This window comes from Pezoporus wallicus, unplaced genomic scaffold (genome assembly GCF_028554395.1).
Source record: "Pezoporus wallicus isolate ANWC-B61680 ecotype Strahan unplaced genomic scaffold, APGP_CSIRO_Pwel_v1 scaffold_11491, whole genome shotgun sequence".
NCBI classification, from domain to species: Eukaryota; Metazoa; Chordata; class Aves; order Psittaciformes; family Psittacidae; genus Pezoporus; species Pezoporus wallicus.
In genome coordinates this window covers 7,196,522-7,218,743 of record NW_026642649.1, presented here as the reverse complement: position 1 = coordinate 7,218,743, position 22,222 = coordinate 7,196,522, and the positions used below count along the sequence as shown (strand labels likewise).

The 22,222-nt window shown below is 42.7% G+C and overlaps 1 protein-coding gene and 1 long non-coding RNA gene across 3 annotated transcripts in view; one reads left to right on the top strand and one right to left on the bottom strand.

The window, feature by feature from the left end:
• The window catches only part of CNTNAP2 (contactin associated protein 2), a 1,008,227-nt gene extending 996,904 nt beyond the window's left edge, over positions 1-11,323 (top strand). For both annotated transcript variants that reach the window (XM_057431243.1, XM_057431244.1), the window contains exons 23-24: positions 9,147-9,218; positions 10,840-11,323. In XM_057431243.1, the coding sequence (XP_057287226.1) occupies positions 9,147-9,218; positions 10,840-11,039 (272 nt within the window). In that variant the 3' untranslated portion in view covers positions 11,040-11,323. The remainder of the gene's footprint in view (positions 1-9,146; positions 9,219-10,839) is intronic.
• On the bottom strand, positions 4,736-9,780 carry LOC130611002 (uncharacterized). The gene is made up of 3 exons (XR_008975132.1): positions 9,637-9,780; positions 6,297-7,201; positions 4,736-5,175 (listed from the first exon to the last, which is right to left on the bottom strand). It is a non-coding gene; the product is annotated as an uncharacterized LOC130611002 (long non-coding RNA).
• Positions 11,324-22,222: the final 10,899 nt, after the last annotated feature.

Genomic DNA, 22,222 nt, shown 5'->3' with positions numbered 1-22,222 from the left:
ATGCCAAGACAAGAAGGTAGTGATATTACAAAGAGCGTGTTTTCCATCCTCAGCAAAGACTGTATTTTTTCCACAAGTACTAACTTTAAGTAGGAACATAGGGATGGTATAAATTAGGGGAGAAAAAAAACATTGAGTAGAGAAGGAAGCGTTTAGATGCCTTAGCACTTCGGTTCTGCCTTCTTTTTCCTTTCCTTAGGCTGAAGAACATTTCACTCCCTGTGGAAGAGGTTCCTCTAGACTAGGGTCAGGTCATTACAGCTACTGAAGTTTATTTTCTCTTTAAACTCTCCAGTCTGACCCATTCCTTATCCCCAGTGCAAGCTTTTCTTTTTCATAAGTGTAGGTACAAGTGTAGGAAAGTACAGAACCTGACCCTGTTGTTCTTACCCTGGCTGTGAGAAGCCTTTTCTTCCAATGACCTCAGTAAATAGAGTCCTTTTTTTTTCTTCTCCTGTTTTGTAGCTGTCATAAGTTTTCAGGCTTGTCTGGTATTGGTGTTTGTTGGGTTGGATTTCTTATTTCTGCCTTTCTCTGTTCCTTTCAAGTATTCCCTGTGGGTCTGTTATCAGCGATTAGCTATATACAGCAAGGCTTTGACCAGCACTTAACTCTACTGTTCCTTTGAGAGCACAGAAGTGTTTCATACTCTACATTAATTATAAAAGGAAGTATTTGTTTGTCTTCCTTAACAGGTGAAATGGAAGCGCTGCTCATAAAATTTTCATGAAAGTGATAGCTTAGGCCAGCATGACTTAATACACAAGTAGTTCTTGTCTGGATTCATAGTGAGACCCAGTGTCAGCCAGACATTACTACCAGGAATTAAAAGATGGATGAGTTTAGGTCTTTGATAGATGCTCTAAGGTGCTGCAGATCAGTTGGAAATGTCAAAATCCTGCTTCTGAGACAGAACTTGCTGAAGCTCAGGCTGCAGTTAAATACATTCCAGAAGTGGTCCTGAATGTCTGCTCTCCTTTTAAAATAAGGAATAAAATTCTGTAGTATACACGTACCAGTTACTAAATTGAGAGAGTGTTCTGGTCTTGACTTCCCATACTTTGTACGTTTACTTGCTTGTGTGCAAAAGAAAGTGTAAAACTTTCACTATTGGGAAATGACCATACAAAAGGAGACAATCAGGGGAGAACCACTTAACCCATTCCAACACACAGTGCAAGAATGTTTTCCCTGTTTCATAGTTCATCCAGGACTGACTTGGGGGAGTTAAAGCTGCAAGGATGGGTCTCCTAATAAGGCAGATTTTTTTCTGTCCTTCTGCTAGGAAGATTGTTTTTAAGACCAGTAGAAACAGTTGTTACTGTTCTCTCAGATCAAGCCATTCATAAAATTCCATTTCTTCTTCTCCTTAACAGTGTGGACAACAAAGTTTGTGTGCAAAAGGAAATTAAAGAGCTAATAACACAGCCAATTCAGAAACAACCATCTTGACTGATTGGGTTGTCCCTTCTTGTGTCTAGTGTTGAGAACTTGCATTGTCCCAGTTCACTGACCATGGAGCATTCAGTGAGTTTTCACCAATGCCATCTCTGCCCATTGTTGGCATTTCTGTTGTTCACTCCAACACCTCTTTCTTCTGTAATCCCCACTTACTTTCCCACACTGTCCCAGGAGTTTGCCTACAGAAGAGCTGTTCAGAGGGCAATGTTCCTATTAAACCATCGTCTCAGAGGATGTTTTAATTTATACTCATTTCACATTGGACTAAAAAGAGACGGTTGGAGACCCTTCACGCCAAGAATGTGAAAACACAGAGTTTGTACTGAACTCACCAGTAGCTGTCAGTAAAAACACTTCAGGATCAGTGAAAAATTCATAGAGGAAAAATATACCCCTTTAAAATCCTTTTGATCTAACAGAACATACCTGACAAAACTGAAGTTTAAATAATTGGTCCAGATAGCACCTGTGTTGGAGCGATAGTGTTGGAGGACTTTTTTGTCATTTATGAAGGGTTTTTTTTCTGGCTTTACCCTCCCAGCAAAGAAGGTTCTGTAGGCTTGAAGAAATGAATGGAATTTGATCATGTCAAAATAATTTGTGTTTCTGGCACCAGAGAGAAAAGGATGACATATTTAAAGTGAAAAGCCCTGATTTTTCCTCTAAGCTCCACATTCCTCGTTCATTCTGGTAGCTTCAGAATTAGTATGGCTGTGTACTTCTCCCAGTATTCTGTAACTCACACCGAAGAAATCAAGTCTGTGACAGTGAAGACTTCTATGTACATAAATACAGACAAGTGGTTCATATTAGGGATATACTTGTAACACTCTTAACACTCCAGTTGAGGCATCACTAAAAAATCAGGGAGTTATGATTGACTGCATATAGCACGTTTGAACAAAAATTACCTTTCCCAAGCAATATGATTAAAATACCTTTCCTTGCCCTGCGGAGAAGGACTTGGGGGTGTTGGTCGATGAGAAAATGAACATGAGCCGGCTTCAGTGTGAGCTCGCAGCCCAGAAAGCCAACCGTATCCTGGGCTGCATCAAAAGGAGCGTGAGCAGCAGGGCGAGGGAGGTGATCCTGCCCCTCTACTCTCCTCTTGTGAGACCTCACCTGGAGTATTGTGTGCAGTTCTGGTGTCCTCAGCATAAAAACGACATGGAACTGTTGGAACAAGTCCAGAGGAGGCCACGAGGATGATCAGGGGACTGGAGCACCTCCCGTATGAAGATAGGCTGAGGAAGTTGGGGCTGTTCAGCCTGGAGAAGGCTGCATGGAGACCTCAGAGCAGCCTTCCAGTATCTGAAGGGGGCTACAAGGATGCTGGGGAAGGACTCTTCATTGGGGACTGTAGTGACAGGACAAGGGGTAACGGGTTAAAACTTAAACAGGGGAAGTTTAGATTGGATATAAGAAGGAAATTCTTTCCTGTTAGGGTGGTGAGGCACTGGAATGGGTTGCCCAGGGAGGTTGTGAATGCTCCATCCCTGGCAGTGTTCAAGACCAGGTTGGACGAGGCCTTGGGTGAGATGGTGTGTCCCTGCCCATGGCAGGGGGGTTGGAACTGGATGATCTTAAGCTCCTTTCCAACCCTAACTATTCTGTGATTCTGTGTTTTGTCATTGGTTAAGAGTGGAAGTGCTTGATATTGAAAATAACTTCAGCCAAATTCTCAGTTTTATACTCAAGCTAATACCAGTGGGACTTTTAAGAAAACTCTGTTAACAGAGATTAATATTAAAAAGTCCTCTCTCAGAATCAGCTCTAAATTACCTAGAAAAGGGGGAATAGGGCTAGTTTGCCTTTTTATTCTGTTCTCAGTTTGGGGAATAAGGGGAAAAAAAAAAAAAAGTATTAATTTAAAAAAAGGAAGAAAATAAGAAAATACAGGAACTTTAAATGCAAAATTTGCCCTGGCAGCATAAAATGACACAGTGTTTTTAATACTGCTTCGGATTTTTTCCTTCTTTTTCTGAATTGCTGTAGTTTACCACATGGGAGCTCTTCATAGAGCCACGCTGAGGAGGGAGCACTAGGTGGGATCGGCAGAGGCAGTGGGATGAGCAAGAAAGGGCGACAGGTGTCTGCAGGCTGTGATGTTCCCCTTTGATGTAGGCTGTGTAATGGAGTTGTTTACTCCTGCTCCATCATTCCTGTGCATGTGTTTAGAGTTTCCCTTGTAATCCAGTCCCTTCAGGAAAGGGAATGCGACTGTGAGTGCACATTATTAGTTTCTACTATGAAGAGGCAAGCAATGAGATTCTGTACTTACAGTCTGTAATAAGCAGTGCCCTGTGATTTCAAACCATAGCAGTACAGCCTCACCTGCCCAGCAGAGCTGAATAATTTGACCAAACACAGCCCGAAGAGCTTGCTCTTGTTTTTCCCTGTGTTCTGGTCCTGTGGAGACATAAATTAGTGAATGGTTCTAGTGTCCAACACATTCCCAAAATCCCAAGGTATCAGTGAGTGAGTGTTCTCTTTGCAGGCTCCGTTCGTGGAGGCCTGGCTGCAAAATAGAATTAGGAAGGAGATACAGCTCACATCTTTGCTTTTACTTTGTTCTGTCACGGTTCTGCTTTTAATGAAGGTCTTGATTGCTGGCTATTTTATGTACCTTGTGATCACCAGATCCAGTTGTTCTGGTTGCTTCTTTAGTTCATATTTATGTGAAAACCCAGCTGGTCTTAGTAATAGGAGAATACCTGTCAAAACTGTGGACATCTGTAAAGGCTAAAGGTCACAGCAGCCTTGCAACATGTTAGTTTTAGGTTGAACAAACTCAATTTCCAGCACTTCATGGGTTTCATCCAGTGTTTGGTTTAGTACTGTGAGTGCTCCCACCCTGTCTTTTTTAGAGCAGATCTTAATGGTATCTTCCTTTGTAGTGCAGTGTATTTGAACTAAGACTTGCCCACTCAGTAAAAAGGTTCAGTTTGAAATTGCTTCCAACACCTCTCTAGCTGAGAAGGCTCCCTGCTTGGGTTTGGGTTTGGGTTTCCCCTTGGCTTTACTGAATAGCCTTTTGCTCATTTCTCTGCCCACACCCACATTCTGGACCACTTTTATCAGGGTTGGCCTGCATTTCAATTTTGTGAATTTGCAAAAGGCTTTTATGTGGGATCCATTGTAAAAACTCTCCCTCTGAAAATGGCACACCTACTCTAATGAAGCAAAATTATCATTCACTCTATTAAATCAACCACATCTGTCATCTTTAACACTTAATCCTAATTACAGGCTGTTCTTCCAGCCCCATCTCCCCTTTCCATTCAGTGAGAGCTGCTGTATTGCAGCTTGCTGTGGCAGTGACCATGCTGAGCGTGCCGGGTGACGGTGTGTCTCCTTCCACATTTTTGTGGTCGTATGAAATTTCAGATGTCATTAAAACAGTGGCCAAAGCATGGATTTTTCCTGCAGTCAGTCTTTCATTAGCCTCTTAGGTGCTACAAAGTTTCTTTAACCCCATTTATCCCAAGACTAATAACAGAAAGTTGAAAAAGGCAAAACACAAGTTCAGACTCTCTAGACTTACTCTGTAGTTATTGGAAGTATGGCCTCATAAACAGGGGCACATGAAAAAGAAAGCAAAGCATGCATATCTCTTTTATGTGTGTTGGCTTCAGGATGATGGTCTTTAAAGCAAACCCTATGGCCTGCTGTGGGAAGACAGAGTGCAAAGAGCAGCATTGCCCAGCTTGGATTCTGGAAGAGAAGCAGATGAGTGGTGTTCATAAGCCACAGATGAGCTTAGCATTTCCTGGTACAGTTCATTCTGTCCCTACGCTAGCTGTAGGCTTTAGGAAAATGCCTTTGGTGTGTCCTGACAGCAGACTGATGGCTCTGCATGAGCAGAGGATTTCAGGGCACTGGCACCATGTCTCTTGGGCCAATGTGTAGCTGTTTTCTAGGATAGATTATAAAGCTCTTTGTGCTTCACGTTTTGATTCACCCAAGTAAGACCGTGTCTGCCCAGAGAAGCCTAGGGAAGATTCAGAAAAAGGTCTTTAAAGTAAGGAAACCTTTCCAGTATTGTCCCCAGACCAGATGGGAATTAGCTGTTTAAAAGCAACCTTTTTGACCCAGGTAATGAAGGAAGACTGAATAGCACTATTTGTGGCTTCAGCTAACAATTAGACAGTACAGTATGTAGGCCAAAACTCCTGCAGTATCGTCCCCACACCCCCCTTATGTTACATTGACAACGCAGAGGGGGTTTGCAGGGTAACTACATAGAGTAACTGCAGCTCCGTGGTGCCTGTTTACTGTGGGCAAGTTATGATTTGAAGCTGTTGAGGTACACATAGCAGTGCAAGAGGGCTTGCTAAGTGAAGTTAATGTCACAGTGATAATGGAAGAATGTGAACAGGAAAGAGGTGTTCCCAGCTGCGACAGAGAATTGAAAGCACACGCATGCTCATCCTATACTTCATCTGCATATTATAGTCATCAGAGTTAGTTATTATACCACTGTGACTTAGATTCCCTTGAGACGTGAGAGTTGCTAATAAAACTATTCATTTTATCTAGCCAGTCATTTTAGGATTTACTCTTTACAACCTCTGAACAACACTATAGTCTTCTATGCTTTTATCAGAGCATCAGTATTACTGTTGCCCCTTTGTCAACCTGCTCTGACGTGTTCTTTCCTTATTTAGTTCCTGAATTTCAGCACCAGTGGAAGAAAGAATCTCATTAGTTGTCTTCTTGACAAAGTTGCTTAATATTGCCAAGGAATATGACCATAGTATGGCACATATGTAACTGCTATACGAAACGCCTGCAGTTGGTGCCTGTGGGTGACAGTATGCTCTTGTTAAGCTTACCTTGGAGGATCAAGGAATGTGCCCTCATACATTCTCTTTTGCCTAATTGCTGTGGCAGGAGTTAATCTTTTGTGGTTCTTGAGACTTCTGATCGGTAGCTACTTCTCATCATTTGAGAAGCTACTGCTGGCAAGGAGAATTTCAAGGGAACTTCCACCTGAAAAAGAAATTAATGGGTTCTTTTCTTCCTCCTCTATCCATCTGTAGTAATACATTCAGTAAAAACCTGGTATAGACGCTTCTGCAGCAAAGGCTATTTGGCTGAGATTTTAGATACAGTTTTTCAGTCAAAAAAAAAACTAAACCCCACAATACAGAAGCACATCTGTAATAGAACAGGAATTCATGAATTATTGAGGTATTATCTGCCAACACTGCCGCAGGTGCTTTAAAAAGAAGATTCATGAATGTCTTAAGCTCCATTTTCACTGCAGCACTCCTGGTTCACCAGCAGTTGCAGCAGGGCACAACTCATACAATCTGAGGGTGAACTGTTGTTGAAATAGTTGTCTTCTGCCCCCAAACACGTATTCCTGTTTCCTTTTTGTCAGAGATGAGAGAGTTTCAGAGTGGATCACATCTGCTTATTGATCCAATGGACATCTGAGCGTGTCTGATGACTAGATGCAATGGAAAGCAGCTCTGGATGGAGGCATCAGGTCCAGTCCTAGCAGCAGCTCTCAGACAAGATGAAGGATGTAGCTGCACACCACGCTTCATGTTTTTCATTATCCTATGGTGTACCTCAGTGGCTGCTGAACATCACAAGATGTGGTCTTCCATCTGCCAGGAATCCCTTGCAGCATGGCCGTTGTGATGTGGCAGCTCGGGAGGGATCACACTGCCATGAACAGCAGCTTTCCTCTTTCTTCACACTTCACTAGTGCCATAGTCCTCCAAATAACCTTTCAAAACAAGATAAAAGATACTGATCAGTTAAAGGGAAGGCAGAACTATGACCATTGCTGATTTTAAGCTTTCTCGTGTGGGGACACAGGAAAACAGCGCCAAACCAAGTGGCAAGTGGTAGAACTTGTTAATCACTTATGTTAACCACTTACATGGCTCTGCTCCTGTGGCAAGGGGTGCCTTTTTGTGTTAGAATGGCAGAGAGCAATTCCTTGCAATTTGGCAAATTGATGCTTTTCTACATAGTGTAATTTGGCTTTAGAATTTTCCCTGAGGGAAGGCAGGTTTATCCTCGCCCTGCAAGGATAACATTATGGACCCTGTGCCAAAATGTCTCTGTAGGAAACATTCATGGTCCTGCACATTAAGGTCCTTCTTTGGAGCAAAACTCCCTGATGCGGAATCAGGTATTTATTTATCTTTCACATTTTTTAGCCTGGTTTCCTTCGGAGAGGTGCAGAAATGCTGTTTTCAGAAGCCAGAGCACCAACAAACGTCAGAGGCCCAAGTGCTGCTGGCAGAAGCTGCTGGCCAGGCCTCCTGCACTGAGAAATGCTCTCTTGTTTGTGCCACAGGCGACCAGCCAAGAGCTAGCTGCTCAACACACAGCTGGTTCGACTCTCCTCCATAGTAGGCACACAGGAGGCTACTCTAGCCCCAAACCTCTTTTCAGGCCACGTGGCGAGCTGAAGCCATTCATTCTTTTGTGCAGCTGCTTTGTGATATAAAAGGAACCTTATATGGATTTTACTCCATGCTAACAGAAGGCCAGTTGAGTTCCCTTAGAAGGTTTTGGTGTATAGTGAATGCACTGCTGGCCTGTAATGGCGACTTACTTATCACCTAATCCATCAAGTAAGGAAAACACAGCTGGGTTTTAACTACTGACCTAAGAAGTAGTTCATATTCTTGGTTATTTAACTGTCCCCAGTTTAAGTACATTTAACAACATTTTCTCTATCTCAAAATCAATGCCAAAGTCCAGTGGCAAAGAAGAGAATGGCTGCAACCACTCACTTAGGTCCCCAGGCTTGCTTAATCACCACAGGGACTAGTTGCTATGTCTGACTATAAAGAAAGTGCTCATGATAGGTTTAATTGATGAGATTGCCTTTGAAAAGTCTCTGTGATGTTTTCTGGAGGTTAAAGCCAAGACTACAATCCAAATTCTACCTCAAACCTGTACTGATTCCTTCATCCAGCTCTGCTCCAAGGAGTTACTCCATTCTAGGTAGATGAGCACTGTTTCTTCTCCTCCTCTGTCTGCTGGAGCCTCTCCCGAGGGCTCCCCTGCCTGCTATGTCTCAGCTCTTCCAGCTCACAGTCTTGCACCTCAGCTCCAGCACTGGTGCAGCTGACGCACTGGGCTTTCTCCTAGAGTAGCAAAGATGCTGGCACGTACTCCTTTGGGTAACTGCTGTATGGCTCTGACCAACAGCAGATGCAGTTCCTCGCTTGCTTTGGGCTGTGCAGCAGCAAAAGCGATGGCAGTTTTTCTTTCGAAGAGCTTGCAGTTGTATGCAGTGGTGGTCACAAAACCCTGGAAGCTTCTGAAGCCTTTCATGGATAACATGGATAGTTACAAAGGCAAAAATCTCTCTAACAGTATGTATGATCACGTGCTTTTGAAAGAAAGGGCTTTGGCTGGTTTCATGCGAAAGAAGCTTACTGAATTTGTGTTAGCAGAGAAACAAAATGACCTCCTACATTAACAGCAATGCTTACTGAGAGTCCTCCTTTATAGTAATTTTATTTTTTGCAAGAAGTTCAGAGAGAAAGAGAACAGAGAAAGGTTTTTTTTTTATTTTCTTCTCCTTTGGATAAAGATCTCAGGATTACAGTTTTCTTTAAATCGTGTCTGGGGATGTTGGATGTATTTCTGAACTACTGTGTGAAGTTTCACTGCTATTACAACATGAATCTTTAATTCCCTATTTACAGCCAGTGCTGATTTCCCATACAACGGTCAAGCTATAGGAGATGGAGTTAACAGGAACTCTGCCATTATTGGAGGTAGGAAACCTATATACTTTTCTGAGATACTTTGCAGTATGACTGTGAGAGCTGAACTGCAGTTGGTAACATGTTCAAGCTAAGAGTGGGAAAACTACACCTCAACAACATTAAATAGAAACTTTTAAGCCCATTCAGGCACACTGTCCTAGTGAAATGGCTTGTTCTCATTTAGTTTGTCCCCCCAGATTCAGCTTTAACCAAATCAAAGTATTGATATTCATAATCCACTTACCTATGTGGGGAGCAACTCTGCAGTAGTTACTTCTGTTAACTGAGTAGTTAATTCATGCGAAATGGCAAGAACGCTTTTCCAGTTACAGCAGATTCAACATGAATCTGTGTCAAACACTATTTGCCCCACCATTGACAAAAATCCTGCCTTGTCTTCTATGGGCCAAGTCCTGCTATAACTTACATGCTGGAGATTCCCATTTAGTGTGATAGGTGATGTTAAGTAATACCAGAACTGGAACCTTGAATTAGCATTCCACTGAAGATACTCTGGCCAGCTGCCTCCTGAAATGTGGATCCTGCTTAATTCCATACACACGTGCAATTTTCTCTGCCCTGTCCCATAGGATGGAAGTGTTGCTCCGCAGCTGTCCTGGGAGAACTTTGATCAGCCCAATAGTTTTCAGTCAGTTCTAAATGCATATAAAATGCCATACTGATGATGGGTTTTGTCACGTAAAGCAACACTGAGTATAGTAGTAAATGCAGCCTAATGGAATTTCTTCCTTTTTTTCCATGGCCCCTTCAAGGGTCTGTTTCCATATCCAGGTTCAGATCAGTTGCTGTAGTTTTGATTTGCTGCCCAGGCATTGCATTCCTCAGAAGAATTCAGGCCCCACCTGAACAGCCTGGCTGTCCCTCTCATCATTTAACAAAGTGACATAACAGAATTCTGGCTGATAACAGGATGGTTTTTAACATGAAAATTGTATAATGTCTTCATCCTGGAACACCTTCATGCCTGTAGAGAAGGAGCAAAACAAACCAGTGCTGTTTTACCACATAGTTACCTATGCATAAGAGGGTAAGATACATGAGGCTTCTCCGTAACAGGGCTGAATCTCTAATAGATCATAGCAGAAGGAGCAATTAAGGATCAGTCTGATGATAAAGCAGTTACATCTGTAATTATGTGGAGCCAGTGCCTAGTGGGTGGAGTGAGTCAACAGTGAGTCAAACCAATTTCCAAGGACATGTTGAGGAGCTACAATAGATCTATATGGCCATTGACTGGAAAGGGTACATCGGTGACTCCATCCTCAGAGCTGCCCAGGCCTTGACGTCACAATTTCACCCCTGTGTTCTGGGAGCGCTTGGCACCCTCTTCCTCATGGACAGCAAAGCTCACCACTGTAAGAAGGTATTAATGTTGAAGTTGGAATTAATGTTTTGAAGGAAAAGTCACTAGCACACTCCTTCCAGTGGTATTTTGCATATAGCAAGAACTATGTATCAGTATTAGAGTAGTGGAAACCAAGCAGCTGTGGTGCTGTATATCTTCCCGGGTAGCTTCAGCTCAGCTTGGAGGAGCTGTGGGATCCTTTCTTCGTGTCAAATCCTGTTGGTGCTCTCGCGAGTGACATCTTTTCTTTCCTCCTCTGTGTAGGTGTCATCGCAGTGGTGATCTTCACCATCCTCTGCACCTTGGTGTTCCTGATCCGCTACATGTTCCGCCACAAGGGAACCTACCACACCAACGAGGCCAAAGGGGCAGAGTCAGCCGAGAGCGCCGATGCTGCCATCATGAACAATGACCCCAACTTCACAGAGACCATCGACGAGAGCAAGAAGGAATGGCTTATCTAAGCGCAGGGGGACGGGGCCTGGGGTGGGATACGAGCTGGGCCAGGGTGGGACTGGGATGACTCTTACAGTGGGGAGAGAACACTGTGCGTCAGACACTTGAGCACACGTACGGTAAAAAGATCAGCACAACTGGAGGAGCAAGTGACAGGAAAGCACCACTGAGACTGGAGGAAAAAAAAGAGTATCTCAAGCATTTAAGAAAAAACACTTTTCCGTATTTATTTACAGTGAATTGCAACTTCCATATCCAAACAACTACAACAACGAGCAGTTTTGCAGCATCAGCATTGGTTACAGTTTTGAGTAGTACCTGTCCGTTTCTGTGTGTGTTTAGAAGTGTTCTGGATACCCGCAGTGAGCAATGGGGCTGGTTTCTTACATGTTTTAAAAGCTGTTTCAGTCGTGGGTAGTCCTGTCCTGAGAACAAGTGCCAGACCTTTCTTCCCACTGTTGTGTTCCTTCATGAGCACTTCCACCTTCCCACAGGCTGCCCCCAGCCCTGCACCTTGACCATATCACCATCCATTTTGGTGGTGTCGAAGGGAGGGCTCAGAGCTGGGGGTAAAGCAGGGGAGTGAAGATTAATGCAGATCTAGCTCACCAGTTTCTCAGCGTATCATCAGCCCTGACAGGATCCATCTTCTTGACCCAGGCACTTCGTTGATCGCATACAATTCTCATCAGCAATGTAAAAGTACTGTTACTACAACTGCTACTACTACCACCAGAGAGAATGATCACAAAGCACAGGAAGCTGGGGGGGGGGGATGTTGTATTATTATTGTTGTTATTATTTTGTTGGTCTCTAAGGGAGGTTGATGCTGTGTGAGTCTGTTCCTGTATCTTTGGCTATGGCACTGTTGACCTGCGACACATGCCAGTTAAAACTCAGCTCTGCCTGTGACATATTGGCATATACAGTACTTAGGCATAAGCATTGTAGTAGGGAATTAGAGCCAGACTTTGTTTGTTTCTGTTTCTTTTTTTATAGGCTGTTGAAGAAATATTAGTACAGCTCTAGTTAATGCATTTGAACCCATGGGCTTCACATAACACTTTTTTCCAACTCTACAGAGCAGTTTATTCTTTAAATCCTTTGTTTCAGTCCCTTTGCAAGGAAAGCCTCTGCTAGCAGTGTTCACACAGGCAGGAAGGTGAGGCAAAGGAGGCTTGGAAACCAGAGAGCATGTGAGGAACACACAGGACACAGTGGAGAGTTTCTTTTCAATGCAGAGATTTACCTGAACTCTCTTGCTGTAAGGCCTTTTTAAGAGTAGCAAGGCCAATGCCAAGTGCAGCATCACACCCCATGTTCCCTGTCAGACTGGTGAGGTTGTAGATGTGACTTGAGAAGCAGTGTAGGGAAGGCAAAGAGGCAGCCTGAAGACCTAAATCATTTGATGGCAATAACATAGCTTTAGCTTGTCCTCTTGTAGCGGAGCATGGTTCTCCAGTGGTCTGATTTGACAGGAATTTAAGGCCTTAATGGGCAGGTTTTTGCAGTGGAACAGAATGAAGGAATGAATGTAAGGCAGGGCATTTGCTGTGTGCTGAAAGAACAGAAACAACACCAGGACTTTCCCTTTAAAGGTATTTATGCTCATGACAGTCTTAGAGTTGCTTTAATATTGCTGGGTTTTGTATGCACAGATTTAATCCATTTTTCTGTTCAAGAAGGATTTATTTCTCACCCAGATCTGCAACCTACTAGGCTGAGCAGTGCTGGCATCTTAAATTTCCTTATCTTTTTGGTTGCATCTTTCATTATTCTAGTTGGTGCATTAAAATGAACATGAAAAAAAATCATGGAGGGAGAAGAAAATACTGGAGCCTTACAGACAGTAAATATATAAGCACAATATGTCAGATAGACAAGGCTAGATATTAAGGTATACATAAGTATTAAGGAGAGTAGCCTGAAGTCCTTTTCCAGGTTCACTGAACACACATATCAGAGCAAATCAAGCCCATTCATTTCTTCTCTTTATGGATTTGGAATTAGCATGCAAAAAAGTTGCCAGTTTCAGAAAGAATTACTGTTTCTCAGGTAACCTTATGTGGCAGAGGGGGTCGGGTAGGCACAAAAATCACCTCTGTCACTCTTGTGCTCTGCAGTCTTTTGCCTTGCCTCCAGTATTAACGTCTAGGGAGAGGTTTAATCGAGCAGATAAGTCCTCATTCTTGTTTAATCGTGGGTGTAAGATTAGTCTCCACCCTTGGAGAGTTATCAGCATGGGGATGGATCTAGCCTGCACCACTAACTACTCATCAAAATACAGAACAATCACAGATGGCTTTGTAGGACTGAAAAGGCATTCTCTTTTCTGTAGTATTTTAGGGTTAATTTTATTTTAATGGTATTTCAGTCCACTCTGAAAAACATCCTTGCTTTCAACTTCCAGGTTACAAAGAGAAGTGAATATAGCATCGTTTGCATAGATTGGGATTTGGTTCACAGCACAGAGTTACTTACTAATCTTGACTTAATGTCTGGGAGGAGGATCAGATTTATGTGTCCTGAGAGACCAGAGTTCTCTGCCGCTTCATGTAGGAGAGACAGGCTTAGCAGCCACGATGCAAAGTTGCCAAATGCCTCAGCATAGCACTAGCTCAGTCTCTGTGCCTAACCAGGTCCTTGGTGAAGGCAGGGACACTTGTCTGGGTTATGGTAGTGAGGACTCGCACATCTGTTTACTGGTTTTCTAAAGGATTACCAGCTGATCTCCCACAGCCCTTGGAATCAAGAATTCCTGGACAATAACGTTTGACCTTGCACAAGCAATAGCTGTAAATTAGCATCTTAAATTTGAAAGCCAGGTGATAAATTTCTGAAATCAAGCATGCAAGCATCTGCATCTCTCCATTGACTGGACACCATGGGCCTCTTCATGTGAAGTTCGTCAGTGCTATGTTAAAATGTTGATAATCTTCAAGCTGCCGTTATTTTCATGATACACTTTAATAACTCTACAAATTGTTTTCATTAGTAAAATGATTGTTTCCTTCTTAAACTGGACCTTAGACATGATATTGTAGACTAGCAGCTGGTCTCTGTATAGGCATTTGGTGATTGTAGGTGAATTCCTGCCTGTATTTCATTTTTGAGAATGACGTATGTTTAATTATAGCAGTGGTCATTCAGCAGCCTAGCTGGATGAAGAAGGAGCAGGCTCAAAGAAGTAGCTTGTGTATTTTGCTAGCACTATGTCTGTGCTGAAGATTTCTTCCTCTGCAAGTCTGTTACTGAAGGTTGAAACAACATCTGTAGTTTACTTCACCCACTCTTAACTTGTGCCAGAAATGCATGTTGTTTAGCAGGTACTATCCATATGCTTGTAGTGGGGAGATATGTTGGAGGGGAGAGTAGATCCTGCTTGTATAAAACTCAGTACTTTCCCCAAAGAACATTAGAATAATCAGCCTTTTATCACCTCTTTTTAGCTGCTTCACCGATTTGAATGGTGCAGGGAAATGCAGCTGCTGTACTGGTTAGGGAACCAAAGTGTCCCAGTTGTGTTTCTAAAAGGCTCATTCCTGATTCCACAAGAATTAATGGTACCAGTGGCGGGGAGAGCAAGGCTGGGCTGGAGACTTGGACACTCAATGTTAGTGAAATAATGTCAGCAACATTTTGGATCCTCATTCACAACACATACAGACCATGGAGCAGCAAAGAGCCAAAATGATGGAAAGCTGATTTTGATGTCAGCCCAGCCTCAAGAGCAAAGCTGCAGTCCAGTGTGGCAGTTTTGAATCAGGTCTTTCATACTCTGCTTGTTCCAGATTCACTGATAGAAAATTCAGATGCATTACATAGGAATATGTATCTTTAATTGGTACTGGAGTATTTCTACTTTGTCTTTTTCCTTTCTTAAGCATTATCTGTACCTTTTATATCTCCTCTAGCAGTTACCACTTCAAAGGTATGGCAGCATTTTAATATCATGCTCTAGGTAGCGTGATGTATGTGAAAGGATGGTCAGCATAAATATTTCAGTCAGACTGTCAAAGCAGTGGTGTATATGTACAAGTTCGTTGTAGTGATAAGAATTCAGTTTAAGAGTCTAGTAAATAATTACATTTTAATTAAAACAGAGTCCTTTTATGGCAGATGCATCTAATTTCCAGGGTAGCTGCTGCAGTGTGGAGCTATCTCAGCTTGACAAGCAATAGCTTTTAATATGAACAATTTTCCATTTCATCAAGCATGGTGATGCTGAAAAGGGTGTCATTTTTGAAAAGCAGAACCTAAATTGTGTTAATCAGATTTCATTATCCATCCTAGAGAAACGAAACAGAAACCTTACCTTCTAGAAGCAACAGCATGTAAACTAGAATGAAAGGACAACACGTATGTATGCCTGATACCTTCTATGAATGTCTTTCCTTTCAACTAAGGTTCTATTAGAAACCAGATTGGTAAATTTTAAACAAGAAAAAAGGAAATTTGAAGCAGTTTTAATTCCTCTGACAGCTGTTTCCTTGCGTTTTATATATTCTGATCATTGTCTGTATGTTTTCCTCCTACTACCAGGCAATCAATTTGGAAAAGAAAGAAGCTGGAAGGTCCTCTTAAGACATGACCCCCACGGTACATGAAAAAAGGGACTTCAGAATGCATTTGTGCACAGGAAGATAGGGTGCTAAAACCAGGGAAGATTCACTGAAATGAAAGTATGTTCCTCCTGCATTAGGCAGCCCCTGATTACCTGTTACGGAGGAGGATCTCAGGCGGTGTAAATCCGTTCTTGTTAAGGTGGGCAGGGATTTGGTAGAAATGGAGTGACTGCCTTGCTGATGTTTTCCCCTTTCTGGTCACTTTGCAGATAGCAGCAAGTGGTCTGCCATCCTTGCTGTTACAGGCTCAGTGGCATTGCCAGCTTCACAAGAGGTGCACACTACAAATGGCTGAGTGTGGGTGGTTTGCCTTCTTTTCCTACCATAGCTCTGTCCTTTCCTTTATGAATGTGAGCCTTTTATTGAAGTTGTCAAGAAAAATGTATGTCAGCTCAACAGACTTGTGTCTGTTCTTTTTAATAAACTACCTTATCAGGCTTTAAAAAAGTTTTTATGATGTGAAGCATTTTATAAAAGAACTATGTTAAGTGCACTTGAATGGGAGAATGTGAAATCTAGGCGAAGAAGCATCAGTGCAACAACCAGCTGAGACTGTGACTGTGCTTGTACCAGTCTGTTGCTCTGAATGCAGTGTGAGTTGCCTTAACCACCGACTCAAAGCACTGTCCAAGACCTTAACTTCCTTTGTGGAATATAATAGTGGCAAAAGTCCTGTTGTGATGCCTTGTGGCCATGTTTTGACCATTCATTTGTACTGACTGTTGTAACCCCTAGGAGAGTCATGCTTTGTGCAGGGATATTTTTTATTTATATAGGAAAGCTGTAGAACAAAGAGATGGGAGTGAAGGTTCAAGTTTAAAGCACTTCTGATATTTGTACACTGCGACACAGAGAAGAGTTTTGCTTCTTGCTGTCACCATGTGTGTCTAACTGCAGCTAGAAGTGTATGTGTCCATATGCACCTCTGAAACCTAAGGCTGTTCAAGAGACAATGTCTACAGCTCCTGGGTAATGACTGCCATAGTGTGGGTGGGTAAGATACCAAACTTGCTTCAGACCCATGAGTCCGCAGTGCTGGCAGAAGCACTCACTCTTGAAATCAAGAATCAATTTTGGAGATGAACTCAAACCTTGCCCTACAGTAGTAAGCACATACGGCGCCTCAAATGAGAGCAGGCTTGGACCTGGTCACCGAATAGCATTTACTCCACAATCTGTAACACAGTTCTTTCAACACCCTGTTTAGCTCTTTCAGACACAAGCACACTTCTTGAAGAATGATCAAACCCCTGATTATGACAGGGGAAGAAAAGCGGCCAGTCCATGGCTTCATCACAAATGAAGGGGTTGTTTAAAAATCACTTTGTGTAAGAAAGCAGTTTGATACCAACAGGCTCTTTCACAGAGACTTGTGACCAGTTTTCTGTTTTCAGAAACATCTTAAGAGAAAAGTTAAGCATTATTCCACATGGTGCAAAGCACAACTAGAGCTGCTTCTGTGAAAAAGGGGCAAGATACAGTCTGCAAATACACACAGAAGCAAGTAACAAATGTAGTGCATCCAGTTCCTTCTGTGATGCAGCAGCTTCCAATAATGCCTATTTACACTCCCACTGCTATTTTTTCCTTAATGGAAAAACATCTGGATTTAATAACAAATATAGAAGTGCATTCACTTCATTTTACCATGGATTAATGTTCTCGCTTGGTATGTAACAGGGTGATAGGGAATAGCAAATGGTTATTTCCTCAGATTTCATAGCATTAATTCTGCTGGCTCCAAGGGTCAGTGATGTACTATCACTATATTATTAGAACATAGAGGTACTTATACTGGTAGTACTAAACAACTGGCACTCTGGATTCTAGCAAAGGCCTTGTCTGAGAAAGTCATATTTATTGAAAACCCATGTCAAGGCAGGTGACGTTTTCAGATGAGGAAGAAAAGTAAATTACTGGAATGACACTAGAGCAGAAGCCATTTGAGGCACTGTTTAGCATATGGAACAGAAAACTATACCTGAAAGAATGTCTTTTTGCCTTCTGATTAGGGATTTGGGATAAGTACAGTGCTGTGGCTAGTCATAGATCACCATGTACATGTGCATTGCCTTTTTGGTCAAAATGTTTGAGTTTCTTTCACATGCTTTAAAACATGTTGTAAGAACATAGCTGAAGATGTGGAACTTAAGCAAGCTGCCCAAATCTGCTGGTGAGAGCACAGAACCACAAGTCCCAAGCTCTTCTACCTGCTGCTCTGTCCCGGATGTGTTGCTGCCTGTCCCTGTCTGTTGTCCCTTTTCCCCAAATCTTACAGAACAGCCCAGGTTGGAAGGGAATTGAAAAGATCTTCTGGTCCAACCGCTCATGGCAAAGGGACACTAGATGAGATGATCTAGCATCCTGTCCAGTCACTTGTTTTCCTCCCACTAACTCCATTGTCAGGGTGGTAGGCTAACAACAGGCTCTTGTTTAAGCCAGACTGAAAGAGTCACTGGAGCAAGTCAATGCACTCTGGAGTCAGCCAGAAAGCAGTAACTTCAGATGAATTATGTCAGGTGGAAGCAGGCTTCATCTGCGAGATTTCCATCTCAACAGCTCTCCTACATTTAGTCATGGCTTTGGTTCAGCGATGAAGAAACCAGCCAAGTCTATGTATTATTTCTTTAAACCCATGTGGAGGTAATGTAAAATAAACTTGGCTGAATGACCACAAGGCAGCCACCCCCTGTAAGCTGATACTTACTCTCTAAACTGCACATCCTCATGCTTATGGTTTGTGCGTCACTGAAGGATGCTGACCTTGGCACAGTCAATGAATCATTCACAAGCTGGCCCAACAGCTCTGTACTGCTTTGTGGTATGGATCTCCATTGGGTAAATGGTTAAAAATAAATCTATGGTTTGCCATCATAAAGCACTGGACACACTATCAGCAGCTACTTGTTATTTGTTTCTGTTATAAAATCAAGGTCTGTCTGCAGAGGGGTTTGTGTGAGGTGCTCTAACGAGACCTTTACCCCTGAAACATAAACTACTACAATGGAGCGAGGTAGCAGAGGGAAATTCCCTTGGTTGCACACCATGAAACACAACGTAAAGTCCCTTTTGTTACACAGTTCCTGGTACAGGAGTAAGATCTCTGTACGCATTTAACATCTCCTTCTTTCCAAACCACTATCCACCTCTCCAAGGCCAGCACAGAGAGAAACTGGCAGTTCTGCATTTTTTCCTATCTTTTCCTCTACTTTAGAAATGTTCCATCTCTCTGATAAATCCATCACCTTCCACTATCATCTTTAAACTCTTTCCCAGTAATGCTAGCTACTTTGACCAAGGTGAAGCCTCTCACCTTCCTAAAATGGGGCTATTGTAGTGGGAGAGTTGTATGCCACTGAATTCCTGTCCTCTGTTCATTTGCAGCTGGGTTTTATCCGTTTGTGGTACTCAGTGAATGAAAGGAAAAGTTTGGTTTCTGCCATCTGCAGCAGCATTTTATAACTAACGTGTTTGTATCTGTTCCAAACTCACAGCACCATCTGGCAAAGAGTCTGCAAACAAAGCAGCTGCACCTCATTCCATTAAGCACACTCACCTTCTCTTGCTTGGTTCAAAGAGATATCGATACTAAAATAAATGTCTAGCAAAAGTCCGCTTCTATTTTCCTTAGGGCCACAGGATGTCAGAATTAACCCTCAGCCATCCCTTTCCCTTATGCTTTTGTGGCACGCATACAAGGCCTCCAAAGGAAGGACACAAAGATAGTGATGTTCTAAAAGCCTCTAATGGTTTTTAGCCTTCGGAGTTTTAAAGGTCCATCCCAACAGGGGCAGCACATCAGCACTCCTGCAGATTTCAGTTACTGGCACATCCAAGAAAATTCTCAGCATTGGTTAGTAAAGAATTTATTTTAATTGGATCAGCATCTCAGAAACAGAAAAGAAAATGCTGCTGTATTTGGAATACCTGAGATCCTATACTTGCCCTGTTGCAACTCCTACATTGTGTCTGATCTTTTGAAGCTCCAGCTACATAAGATAAGGGATCAGAGCCACTTGAATAAAGGCTAAGGCTCACTTGATTCCCATTAACTCTTCAAAGTACTGGCTTTCTGCAAATCTCCTTTGTGTGGTCTTTCTCACACATGGTAAGGAGGATCTTTTCTTTTGCTCTGCTCTTCAGTGGATGAAGACCCATCAGTGGGCTGGGCAGGTGTCACACAGCATCTTCAGCCCTAGTGAACTGAACCAGTACTGACCTAATACTACGTGTGGATGCCGACCCTAACTAACAGCACTTCATGTCATAGGGGTTACATAGATTCCTCCCCCCCACGCTATGGAGTGCTTGGGATGTGCTCAGTATGAAGCTTCTTACTGACATATATAAATAGAGATATAGAGATAAATAGATATTTTTATGGAAATGTTTTATAAGTGCCCTTTACTTTGTGCATGGTAATTATTGCCAAACTCTTGTTATTTAGGAACTACAGAGTGGCTGGGTCTGCAGTTTAGATGGCAACCAGCTGTCTCTGTTGCAAGGGGGACTTGGGGTATGGGCCTGGATTTTGTTTTTTACTATTCAGCTATAATTTGCATGGTTTGGATTTGGGTTTTGTCTCAGTGTCTTTTTGTTTGGGTTTATTTTTCTTTCCTCATTGGTTCTCTGGCAGGGACATATTGGGCTCAAGCAGGAACTTATATAAATCCCAGTCTTTGAGAGACAGATTGAAGCTATCGGTGCCATATAACTCTTCAGAAACACCTGCCTTGTATGGCCCGTGATGTTGATCAGTGCGAGGGCCTCGAGACACAGTTTCTTCAGCAAGCTGGTGGGGTTTTCACATATAGTGAAGTGCTCCAATTGCTCCAGCTTTGCTTGGCAAGCTAGCAATGGCTGGGCTATGGGTATAGCCTCGTAAGTAGGAAAAAGGGGTCAACAGAGACTAGGACAGGAATGAAGATTAAGAAGATTCATAAACACAGCAGTAGTAAGACTGTCAAAAGCGCTACTGAGGCAGGTCATTTTACTCCTTTTTTGTTTCAAATGCTCTCTGTTTGTATGCCATATCCGAGTAACACATCTCCACCAGCCAGCCAGCTCTCAATAACCTGGGCTCTTGGTTACAGGTAGAAATGCAGTTGTGCTTTCTTATCCGTCTCATTCCTGCTGCTGTGGAGTGGTCTGTACCTGGGAAAGGACCAGGGCCATTAGCTCTTAGGAAAGTGAAACCAGCCTCTTGTCCCTTCCTTCCTAACCAGGTTGCAAGCCAATCCCAGGGTTATGTGCCTACAAAGCTGGCCTAATTTTGTGGCAGGTGAACCAAGACCTTGTCTGTTGGCAGTTATTCCAGTCCATAGGTTTCTTTCTTGAGCACAATTTTCCCATGGGAAGTATAACCAGGATATGATGGTTACCCTATTTAAACAAAAATGTGTATATTAAACCAAAACAAAACAAAACCTCCTAATCTGAAAGTATAGTGTATCAGAGATTCCTCTGTTATAGACATTTAGTCTACAGATTTATGGCTACATTTGCTATGTTATGCTTGAATAAACATATAATTCATTGAACTACACAAGACTGATAAAAGTAATACAATCTCTTTAAGGAGAATAAACTGTTTGTAAATTTATAGAGTATAATCTGTTAGGCCTTATTTGAAGTATGTACTGTGGTTTGGTAAAAGTACAACATTAAAAGAGCCTTGCCAGATGAGGACTGGTTTTTTGTGTGCGCGTACAGTTGGTTTTGGGTATCTGAAATTTTCATTTAACAAAAAGCTCTCCGAGGCTGCGTGCAAGAGCCTGAGATAACATGCACAGTGCTCTTCACATTGCTGTGTGCATTGCTCTGGACAGGTGAATCTGTTTTCCTGAGTAATTTGGACCCAGTGTTGCTTGGAACCAGAAGTGGCTGACTGATAGCGCTACTGGCTGCAAAACCTTAGAAGAGGATTTGATAGAACTTAATAGCAAAAATTCAGACTAATGCTGCCACTGCACATCCAACTGGTGTCTGTTTAATGGGGAAAAGCTTTAGGCATCTTCAGAGCAAGAGCTGGTATGCCACAGGCTGCAGTCATGCACCTCTTTCCCCATACACTCTGTACACATCTGGCCTGCTTGGATGGAGCATACCCATCCCTGCCCAACGCATACCACATGCACTTGAATAATGACTGGTATTGCTCATGAGGCCACTCATAGGGGAATAGGGTCTGCTTGGAGATTTGAGGGGAGAGGGCATCTTGTCTCTGACAACCCACTGATTTGTTAATTTAAGCTCAAGAGCTGCCTTCAGCCTTTGGGTGATGGAGCCCAGGGTAGGTCAGATCAAAGGTGCCTCTCATGCCATAACCTGGTTTTGTCATGCCCAAAAGCAGATGCCTAGGGATGATGGTAATGAAGTAATGATAGCACAGTGTACTTGTGATACTTCCTCAGAATCACAGAATCATAGAATCAACCAGGTTGGAAAAGACCTTTAAGATCACCAAGTCCAACTGTTCCCCAGCACTGCCACCACTAACCCATGGCACTGAGGGCCTTGTCTACACCATGTGTGAACACTTGCAGGGACGGTGACTCCAGCCCTGC